Raw genomic sequence first — 12,348 nt, forward strand, 5'->3', positions numbered from 1 at the left:
AAAGCGACCGACTGATTATTATTCCTCATTAGTTGTAATAATACAAGAGTAACGGTTATAATTAACGTTTCTAAAATATATCATATTTAGAAGTCATGCTGGGAAAGAAAGAGAATATCCACTCTATAGGAATTAAAGAACACATCTAAAATTTAAAAAGAAAAAAAAAAATATATTCTCAGAACGCATCGAAACTAAATCTGTTGAATTCCTGTCTTAAAAATTTCTGTGCAGGCGTATATTTCTTAGTTATCCTTGGACTGTCAATATAATTTACTTCCATCTGTATCTAATTCAATATTTCGTTCAGAGGTGTCCTGAGATTACACCGATGACCTAAATTCTCAAAATGAATCCGAAATGGAGCACCCTCTTATAAGACAAGATACAGATTTCAAGGTCTGAATCACCGATGGATACAATAAAAGGGCAAGGTCGGGAGCTTCGACCTTGCCAAGTACCACGCCTTTGGACATCTGATAGGTAATGACGTGAGTCGGGATGATCGAGTTGTGAATCTCGTTCACCTATAAATAGTCTCCAATTGAATGCTTCATCCTCGAGCTGTCTGAGTTCATCTAGTTGCTTTCTCACCATGAAGTTCGTAAGTACGAAGTTTTTTTTTCCTTACTTTTGAGTTTTCTGAAGTTTGAGATTTTTTTTTTTTCTAGACTAAGATATTAGTATAGCAATCCAGTGTAGCAAATAGAAATTAACCGAGTAAGCAGATTCGAAAAGTTTCTGAAATGTTTTTTTTTTATTGAATATGGGAAACAATAAATCTGAAAATGCACCATGCGATCAGACTTGGACATACTATTCGCGACCCAATCTACAGTTACAAACAAATAGAAAACGAAACAATCGGACACATTCTTCAGTTTCCGAGCAATTTTTCTTTCTTTTTAGAGATGAATTATTTGTTAAGCATTATTAACCTACCTTCACCAACTGCACTTCCGCGGGGCAGTTGAAAGAACGATTGGGTATGCGTCCTTCTACTGAAAATAAAATATATTCTCGTCATGTTTCTAAAAATCTCAATATGGGCATTTTTAAAATGAAAACGAATTAGCCAATTTCATACGAAAGTATCGGAATTTTCTTCCTGCAGAGCACGCAAATGGATCAGACAGCGCACCATTAATAGGAAAAAAAAAAATGTATAGAGCAGTGTAGTAGTGCAAACAGTGGTTTATACAGTGTGAAGAATCGTTTAGTGTTGTTGTTGTTCCGTGTAGAGCGGTTTATCGCTATGCTATGACTTTTGACTCCATGGAGATGACATGTAACAATAATAATAATAATAATAATAATAATAATAATAATAATAATAATAATAATAATAATAATAACGTGTATTATTTGAAAGCTGTAAAACTGGACACAAAAGTAATTAATTTTGATTTACTGCGTGATATTTGGACATTAAACAACATACTCATATATTGTGTGGAGTGAGGGACCCCCCCCCCCCGTGCAACAGCCACTCATCCTAATTCAATGCTAATCACCAAATATTTACATATTGTTCACAGTTTCTCGCAGTACAAATTAGTCCGTGTTATTTGGAAGGCCGTCATGTGTCCAGGACAAAAGGGGGAGGGGGTCATCTTTTAATTCATTTCGCGTCAGCATTCACTTAATTTTCGATTGCAATAATATGAGTTTGAAAAAAAAAGATTGGAAGCTACCTTTCGAAATATCCCAAATGGCATTCCCTGCAATAGGACTAAACATGGTTGATTCAACGAATATTATGGATTAAATGGATGAATATTTCATTTCTGGGAAGAGCAGAAATCACAGAGATAAAGGTGTCTTTAATCATATAATCTTAAGCGACCAAGTTTCTATTATTTTATCTACAGTATGCTTATAATTTGGTTGGCCACTACTCGTGTATACATCATCGGCGATGCACCTGCCAACTTCCATATGAAACATTCAACAATGATGATTGTTCATTTATGAATGCGCAAGCCAGCAGGCATTAACTTCCTGAGAATTATTATTCATTGGTCGTCGATAAATGGAAGACCTCCTACCGCCGATATAATATTTAAAGCTTATATCAGTGTTCCGAATCTGTTTTATTTATGGCCTGTATTAAAAATAAAAATAAAAATCCTTCCTGCACAGATTCCACGGTTACAGAAAATTCACGAAACACAACAAAATGTGTTATATTTTGGATAATATTTTATTTAATCCCCCCCCGCAGAATTATTTAAAGTACGTTATGCATTTAAAAGGATTTCTAAGTTTACAAATTTCAAAAATTTCGAACATGTTTATTATTCATCAGAAATTGGTTATATGATATTTATTATGTATAGCTGCTTACTTCTGATTTATTTATTATATTAATATTAATTTCGGCATGGCATCCCTCGAATTAATATATATATATATATATTAATTGAGGGTTACCAAGACTAGAATTTTAGTGTTACTTAAATTCTAGTAATGGCACCCTTTGAGTCCAGTTTATTCATCTACAAATTGATCTACTCAATTTCTAGATGAATGTGATAGGTGAATTCATCTATTCACCTATACATTCGTATGAGATTGTAGCAAAATCCTGTATATACTGATAATTGAAGCAAGCTAATCATGTGATGTACGAAACATTTTATGGGCTGGATGGGTGGTTCGCAGATTGAGACCCCATCTGCACCAGTTTAAATCACCAAAAGCAGTTGTACGAAATGCCGTGATACCCTTCTGATTTTTTTCATCATTCCGATGGTGATTCAATTCCCATAAAAGATATTTAGCGTTTGGGCAACTACATAAACATTAAGCGACAAATCTTACAGAAAGCTATAACGCACGCACCAAATGGTGTCCTTTTCGATAAGCTGTTTGAAATATATGCACTTTTAGTTTCACTCAACTTCACTATTTCTTTATCTAATTATAATATGCCAAATAATTGGTTTCAATAAAGTTCCCCAATATTTTTTGTTCTCATTAACTAACGAAATTTGTTTTTATTCCAGGTACTTTTCGTTCCTCTGCTGTTCGTGGCCTGTGTCGCCGACATGGCCATGGACCTCAGCGGTAAAGACTACAAATTCAAATACAACACTGAAGATGCTGGGGCACATATCCGGGAGGAGAGTGGTGCTGGAGGTGCCGTGGTAGGAAAATTCAGCTACATCGATCCAAACGGACACCTCCGTGAAATCCGTTACAAGGCTGACGACGGTGGATTCAAACCCGAAGGCGACATTAGCGTAGACAAGAAGACTGCTGAAGATGCAGCAGCTATTGCAGCCCTAGCTCCCAAGGTTCCAGAACCCGTTTTACCATATGCCCATCCCTTCACATACACTGCACCATTCGTCCACCCCTTCTATTCTGGAATTCCAGTCCCTAATGTGTACCAGGCTCACCACCCTCTTGGAGCATTCGCCTATCGAGTTGCTTATTAAATCCCATTTAATTTGATGTATTAATAAACTTTAAGACAATTTTAATTTTTGTTTTTCTTTTTATTTCCATTCTATCTGTAATCATTACTCAGCTATCGAGATCGTAGGACAATAATTTTTCAATGTGTTGAAAATTAATTATTCAGTTTAATATGAATCGCTACACTCTCCCTGGAAATTGACTTTGATGATTCATTAATTTAAAAAAAAATTTTTTAGAAGAACCTTTAAGAAAAAATTTACACTGCTTTTTTCCGGATTATAAGTTTTAATTAATAAAAAAATATTTTAATTAATAAAAAAAAGCATCAAGAAGTAGATTTTCATCTACTTCTTGATGCTGACATAAATACATGTATGATACGTAAGTTGACTTTAATGCATGTACTTATGCATTTGTTCCATGGCAACGAAAAAAGAAAATTAAATCTCTGAAAACTGCAATGATTTTCTACTTTTAGAGATGTCATTAGCATAGAGAAACCGAATCATCTTTACTGCAAGCTCGCCGAAAATGCAAATTAATGTGCACAGAAAAATTACAACGAAAAAAATAGAAAGATTTTTATTGTTAATAACTGAACACGAGTTTTTTTTTTAAAAAAAAACTGTATTTAAACAATCTAGTTTGCACAGTTTATTATTATTATTATTATTATTATTATTATTATTGTTATTATTATTATTAATTTCTCTGCATGCATGTCTTTGAAACATCGAATGGCATAATGTATGCTTCATTATATTTAACGACCACTTTTGTCATGTAAAATGATGTGGTTATTCCTTTGTCACGTGCTCTTTTAGCATACGATGTTCCTCCTTCTTCAGAACTCTATACCTTCAAGTTTTCGTTCTAGTGTTAACGATTGACGTTTGTTAGATTCACAAGCTTCGTTGCATTTCTTTTTCCCCTCATGAGTGCCTATAAAAGGATACTCGTTTGTAATTAATAAAAAAAATGTAGAGCGACCACGATTTTGCTGCATCAAAATCTGAAATAATACTAAAGCATGCTTCAATACAGATGCGGTATGCTAAAAAACTGCGATACCTTTCTAGTAGGGTTAGAATGTCAGTAATACAATACAATACCATATTACCATTCATTATTTTTTAATTGTTCAAAATTATAAACCGGACTATAGCGAAACAATCGCTGTTGAAAACCGTACTATGTAAGGTATTGCTGTAATGAAAAGAAATAGATGATCGTTCAATGCTAACTGAAGAAATAAGAAAAGTACTAAAAACAAGCTCTTCCGTAGCTCAATCGGAAAGACCTGGTTTCGATTCCCGTCCATGACGTGAGGAACCTTTATATCTGGTCTCTTTCGATTAAAGGTGAGTTAGCCGGTCTCCTACGGTGGTAGAGTGTTTCTTCATCCGGAAACTAGGTTTTTTTTTTGTCCCCTAGAACAGGCAAACCGGTCTCGTGAACACACGCATCTACAGACATAGGCTAATTTTATTAACCACCTTATCCTCGTAGGTATTCTTACGGTTGCAACAATACCCACCTCGACGCCGTAAAAGGTGAAAGAGGGGACTAAAAGACAAAGAAACATTAAGTACCAGGTTCAAATTTAGAAGAAAACATCGTTAACCCCTTTTTGTTCAGCAAAGCAGGCAGAGCTCATTTAGCCCTAACAAACTTTTGGAAATCGGTCGGCAGCCAGTTTCTTCAATGCTATTATGGCTATCGATGATTTTTAAATAATCCGGACTAGAATAGGCAGGCAACTATCTCGATCCACTGATCACTGATCGTAAACCTTAAATTATTGTTGTTTGAAGAGCATGAGTTCTATGGGCGATTTGTTTTTAGATGCGGAGTTAAAAACCTTTATAAAGAGAGGGGGAGGAGGAAACCTATTCTCCTGTGTCAGAGATGCCAACTAACTCGAAAACAGTCTGAAAAATTGCCTAAAGAAAGTTCCTCTTGTACCACGTCGAACCTACGAGTATTACAGTCTTTTGTTCTTGCTATCTAGCATTATAGAACAACAACTGTACCCTCAAGTCTACCCAGAACTCGGCGAAAAGGCACAAAGATACGATATTAAACTTTGATTTTTATTCATCTTAAATATTTTGACTACAGTCCAATATTTTTGAAGATCCAATAAGCTTTATGTGATGGGCACATTTTCCATGAAACATAGGTAAATACGAGTATATTTTTATACAACGACTAGTCTTTCACACATCATGCTGAGGTTTAACATCATTACTGTATATTATATATATATATATATATATATATAATATGCAGTATATATATAATATACAGTATATATATATATATATATATATATATATATATATATATATATATATATATATATATATATATATATATATATATATATATATATATATATATATATATATATATTCTGAGTGATTTGAGTGATATATTTCAGAAACTAACAGATAAGTTGGAACTAGAAATTAATTAAAAAATTTGTGATAAATCTGGTCTAAAAATAAATACGCAGAAAACAAAATTAATAATAATGAGATGAATAAAATTTACGACATAACTTTTAAGGGAATAAGTAGACTGATTTATACATCTTGGGAAAAAAAAGATTTATTTCGTACAAATAGCCAAAATGGCTCTTTATAGGAAATAAATAATAAAAGAAAACTTGACATAAATAGTAGAATGCGACTGTTAACTTGCTTATGCCCTTCCTGTGTTTATGTTGACTTTGGGAACTTGGAGTATTGAAAAAGTGATAGAAAAAAAGGTTGCTTTGCTGGGTGAGATGTGATGATCTAAAAAAGAGGTTGCGGATTAGGTTGGACCGAAACAATTACAAAATAAAGATCATGATATTGTAAACCAAAACAGAAGATTACTAAATAAAATCCGCATGAGGGAAATGAAATGTTTGCGTCTAATTTATGAAAACGAGTGAAAAATCGAATGGAAAACGAATAATCGCGAAATGTTTGACATCCAGCCAACTAGTTGACGTTTCCTCTTATCACACACAAAGTTTAGCAAGACGTAATGAAGCGTAAAAATGCATTTTTGGAACTGAAACAATTTTGAAATCTCTACTCCAAGGAAACTAACTACCACTTGAAACACGTGTTTGGGAAGTAAGCTGTTGGCAATGACGATTGACACATCAGTTAAATTGCTGCCTCGACATCGTTATTATTAGAAGCCAACAGCTTGTTTTGTGATTCGAGCCGTGCATTTAATTGCACTTCAGTTATTTTTTCTCTTTCTCTTCCTCTCGCTCACTCTCTTCAACTGGCACTTAATACGTAATCACCGGTTAGAAAACAACACTCGAGGCGTAATTTAAATGCAGGATAAGAGAAACGTATAGTCCTTATGAAACACGTCTACACGACTCATTGTGTGTGTGTGTGTGTGTGTGTGTGTGTGTGTGTGTGTGTGTGTGTGTGTTTAATTGTTACTTTTAAAAAATCAGCATTCGCTATTGTTTGCATCTGTTCGGCTGTGTCCGTAGAGAAAATTAGGATGGCGTCATCTGCAAAAGCGTTTATTTTACTGTTTAGTTCAAGATTGCAGAAGTCTTTGCTATAAATACTAAATAAAATTGATCCCAAGACAGATCCTCGTGGTACACCACAGCCTACCGTTTTGGAGATGCAATAGCTGTTGTTTATTTTTACAATTTGTGATCTAACATTGAAGTAATTTTTGAACCGGTTTAGGGCAGTGTCTCGTATTCCTAGGACTTACGAAATATATTTTTGTGCGTGCTCCTATTTTGCAAACTCAAATATTGTTTGCTAATGTCATTCCTACTCGTATGCTGTATTGTTACAAGTGTTACCTCCTGCTCAATCTTTCCCTACATGCATTTCGCATTCAGAATTGCATATAATAATAGATTTTTCGATCTCCTAATTTCAACCATCTAAGCTGTCTTTCTTTGAGTTTTCAAGATCTTAATTTTGAAATTCAGTTCTTTTTCAATTATTCTGTCTATTTTTGTGCCTTTAATCCACCTTAGACACTTTGCCTGGAATTGTAGAATTCTTTTTTTTTATCATTATTATTCATGATCTAACTTTCAACTCGGTTAATATTATTATCGAATTATATTAGTATAGCTCGATTTTCAGCTCTTTTACAAGTGCGTGGTTTTCATATATTTTTGTTTTACCATAGTTATCTCCGGCTATCTTGTGTTTCGTATTGATATACTTCAAGATGTCATTCAGTGAAGTATCGTAATATTTTAATTCATGAACCCGTTCTCTGGTTTATTTGAAATGTTTCTTTCTTTTGTTTCTTTTTTTTCCTTGCGTTAAAACCAATTTCCCCACGATATGTTCGGCAAATGAAGTTCAATGTAATCATAGAAATTATGTTTTCCTCCATGGCACCTGGGAGCGGAAGAAACACCATTATAGACTCTATTCTAGTCGCTGACCAGAGCTTTTTAGGCCTTTTTTTTTGGGGGGGGGGAGAGAGTTTCCAATTGATCTTTTGCACAAACAAGTAGCGTGTTGGGGTTAAAAAAAAACTCGAACTTCCTCCCTGAAACTTGCATTTTTAACTCCGAAGCTGAAAGAAAATACTATAGAGTTGATACTGTTCCATACATAATATACTGTATACTGTTATGATTTAGAACCCGAAAGTTTTAATTCGTTTATAGCCTTGAGCTCAGCTGTTAATCATAGTCAAAGTGTTGAGACCAGTTGCCAATGTATATTTAATGAAGACAGTTAAGATTTAAAGAACTAAGCCTTCTCTTTAAAAAATAAAATAAAATAAAAAGCATCATAGGATTTATTATTATTTATATTTATTCTTTTTTATCTCATGTTATAGCAATAGAATCTGATTGTTATATTATTGATACATTTCCTTCAATTCTGGATCCCTTGTATTCTTATTTTTAGAAAATTGTAATAAAATGTGCAGAAAGTAGACATCACTATATATGTATCACTCTTTTTTGGTACGTCTTTAGTTTCTTTGGTTAAATTCGATTTTGTGTGTGTGTGTGTGTGTGTGTGTGTGTGTGTGTGTGTGTGTGTGTGTGTGTGTGTGTGTGTGTGTGTGTGTGTGTGTGTGTGTGTGTGTGTGTGTGTGTGTGTGTGTTTTATCAGTCATTCCAGATTCTGTGATACATTCTGCCGAGAGATTCTATTAAGAAACTAAGATATTCATTAATGCCCCCCCCATACGAATTATCCATGGTTCTCTTTGGACATCATCAAACTCTGCAGTTCTATCTTTCACTCTCAAACTGTACTCGGGTTTTTCTTCATTTCATGCATGTACGGTTCCATGTCATTTTTTTTTTTTGCGATGTCCATTGTTATCCATATTACAGAATAATGTTATTTATAATTTTCAGATTGCCACTGAATTAGACATCTTTATGCGATACGCGTATATCTAAAATACTTGGTCATGTGCTTCACCGCTTGTTCTAGACAACTATTAAAGAATGCTGCTGGTCTGGTCAGTAATTGTCAACAGTGTTAATCATAACGGGAAAAACAAAGGATTTTTCGGAATTCAATGAAGGGCTTATTGTGGGTGCCCGTCTGGCTAGCGCCACGATTTTGACAACAGCAAAGCTGACTGATTTCTCAAAAGGTGAGATATCCCAGGTGTTTAATCAGTGGAAAAATAATCCGCATTACTGGTCTGCATTCTTATTGCAGGTATACTCTATACTTGAGATATTTCATAATTTTAAAGATAACGTTAGCTAATTTATCTTCTCCTCTTCTGTATTTAGTACAAGGGACGGATTAGCTTTTTATATTCATTAAATATACAGAATGGTTCCGTACCCTCTGTAATAAGTTTTAAAGGCGTATTCTACACCTGTAAACCAAAAATGATTCCAATGACCATGGGAACTGGAAACTTCGCATTTCCGAGATACACCCATTTGTATAAGATAAACGCCGACAATGAGAAGCCAAAATATCAAGAAATAAGCACAAATCCCTGGGAAAGTGGCAAAAGAAAGAATGGAAAAAAAAAAAAATGCGCATCACTGCAGGTGTTTCAGAATAACCTCCATTGATAGCCGAGGCCTTTTGAGACATCTCATCATTGACTACCACATGCACACAGAGGTTCCTTGCTGATGTCTGATGGTAGTGCATGCGTTTCTTCAGTTCATACTATGGGGGGGGGGGGATGAGCTGCAGAAACGCAACTGATGTTTTCTCGATGGTTCCACAAGAAGAAATCTGAGTAGTTATTCAATGCAAATTGACTAATTAGGCACTGAAATTGATGAATTAGCAAGACTCAACCAAGTCGTAACACTATAAAAGAGATTTGAAGTTGTGGACTATACTGTCTATGCAAAACGAATTTGGCTCTGTCGGAGTTGAAGTTTTGAACTGAATACACCTCAAGGGGATGCGTTTTAAGAATGACGAACAAGCCAAAGTAGAGGTGAGTAAAATTGTTCCGAAAACAACCCAAAGGGTTTTAATACAACTTTGATAAACTTGGGAAGGAATGAAGAAATGTACCGAAAGAGAGAGAAAAAAAGATTTATTGAGAATACTGCATGGAAATAAAGCCGAGACATCAAATTATCTTTTTTAAAATAATGGAGTCATTAATTTGGGAACATTATTCGTAATAATAATAATAATAATAATAATAATAATAATAATAATAACAACAACAACAAGATGAAATGAAATATATTTTTATGGAAAACAAAGTCAAGAAGGGAAACTATGTTCGCCTCGATGTATCAAAATTCATTCGTATCTCTTGAGAAGAACAAGACATTTGAAAAATCTAAATATGCGTAATTGGCAGAAAAGCAATTAAATATAAATCTTAGATTGTTAAAACAATAGCTAAATATGTCAATAAATTTAGTGGGAAGAAACAGATCATCCTCAAGTTTTCTTTTGAGAAAAACATCGACATGTCTAATACACCAACTAGGAACCTTAATCACTTTGTTGGTAAGTCAAATGTAACAATCTCTTTCGAAATGAGCTGGTTTAAATCCTACGGCTTTAATTTTCCATTCTAAAAATTATTTATCCTGTAATTTACATTATTCCTATTTGAATAAATGCTGTGAGAAAGTTAGAAACTTAAGTGTGCACCTTTCTCGTGATATTTCTGTGATATCTAATCGGGATTGACGCAAAGGCCTGATAAATTATTATTATTATTATTATTATTATTATTATTATTATTATTCGTAGGCATACGAACCGGCGCACGATGCTATCGCTGCCCTAGTTTTTTATTGTTTTAAAGTCGTTCCAACTCCTGTTTTAAGTTGAAAGTGTTCCCAAGTAACCCTACTTATCACGCCGAAGACAGTGATATAAAATTCAACGAGATCGGTTAAGAAGAAACCAAATTTTCAACTGTTGAAAAGTGAACAGAGAGGACCATGGTCAACAACGAGCGAAGAACAAAGGACGTCGCCATCTTTACAATCCCGCCATAACTGCCCAGGGAAAGAAAGGTGAGTCATGAAGTGTATCAAATGCCTGGAGGATTTATCGTCCGACGGAAATAATATACGAAATGCAGTAGGATTCTACACTTAAAATGTGCGGGCTTTTCAGAAACAACCGGGCAACATAAATATAAATCCGATGTAACACGCGAGGAATGGAAGTGCGTACTCTGTAGGAAGAACAAAGAAACGCGCCTAAAGCAGCCACCTACGACGCAGCCGATTATACCGGGGGCAAAATCAGACGACAAACGGAACAGACAAAAAAATGCAGGTGAGTCCTATAATTTTAACTCTTTAAATATACTAATAGGAAAAGGTCTAGAGACCATAAAAGCCAGCTTAGTAGATCTTGTGAAAGAACTCTTTGATAAACAGAACGAACAAATAACAAAGAAATCTAGCGAATATGAAGATTTGGTCAAACATAATAACTTAGCAGTTTTGAAATGGTAGTTTTGATAGAAGTGTTGAAAATGGTAAAAGACATTAAAATGAACGCACTAACTGACAGGCAACACAATTTGATGAAAGAGACATCCGAACTCCGCCAAGAACATCAGTCTCTAAAACTACAATACGAACGTTTAAATCAGCAACAACATAAAGAAGATCTTGTCATAAACGGTCTTCCTGAAACGGCACCTACAGAAAATCTCAGATATATATATATATATATATATATATATATATATATAACCAGTGTCATCCTCAGATAAGCTAATTACAAAGCTTCGAGGATGCAGTTGAGACATTACATCCCAGTAGTAGTATTTATCTAACATTATTTACTTAACACTCTGTAATGAATATTTGTAGGAAACCGAAAATGTGATAGTAATACTTCAGTTATATATTCGTAAATAATTTGTGATGAGAATAATAAACTTTGCCATTGTAAATTAAAAAAAAAAAAATTATCGAATGATCTAATCATTAGCCCACCCACGCTACTCGTTATATATTTGGAAATAATTTGTGATGAGAATAATAAACCTTCGCCATTGTAAATTTAAAAAAAAATTATTATTTCCTATCTTCTGCTTCTTAAAAGTGGTTCGAAATTTGCTTTCTAACGCTAGAGCAAGTTCTAACAACATTTGCTTTCTAGAGTTCTGGATTCAGATTTCTTTCAACTAATTTCTTAGATCTGTTTAGCACTGGTTATCCCTAAATGACTAGAACGCGAATTCATAATTTTGGTGATGTCGCTATATTACCATACACTTATTTTCATTTGAAAAACTTCGAACTACTCACAACATATCTTCAAGTTTCTTTACTTCCAGTTCCATAAATGCCGACATCACAACTAATTTTTGTATTTTATTTTGCAAAGATGAAATGCGATATTAGCAACAAAAATTAACAATACCCAGATTTTAAACCATATGACATTACTTTATTAAAAACGATTTTAATATTTCTTAGCATAT

The 12,348-nt window shown here is 34.0% G+C and overlaps 1 protein-coding gene across 1 annotated transcript; it reads left to right on the top strand.

Annotated features, from left to right (window-relative positions):
* The first annotated feature begins 578 nt into the window (after positions 1–578).
* On the top strand, positions 579–3,488 carry LOC150107676 (adult-specific rigid cuticular protein 11.9-like). The gene is made up of 2 exons (XM_090391461.1): positions 579–604; positions 3,009–3,488. The coding sequence occupies exons 1-2, from the start codon at positions 596–598 to the stop codon at positions 3,441–3,443; spliced, it is 444 nt and encodes a 147-aa protein (XP_090247587.1). The 5' UTR covers positions 579–595; the 3' UTR covers positions 3,444–3,488.
* Positions 3,489–12,348: the final 8,860 nt, after the last annotated feature.

The sequence above is a fragment of the Typopeltis vanoorti genome, chromosome 4 (assembly GCF_054136105.1).
Source record: "Typopeltis vanoorti isolate ZY-2024b chromosome 4, IOZ_Tvanoo_1.0, whole genome shotgun sequence".
Lineage (NCBI taxonomy): Eukaryota > Metazoa > Arthropoda > Arachnida > Uropygi > Thelyphonidae > Typopeltis > Typopeltis vanoorti.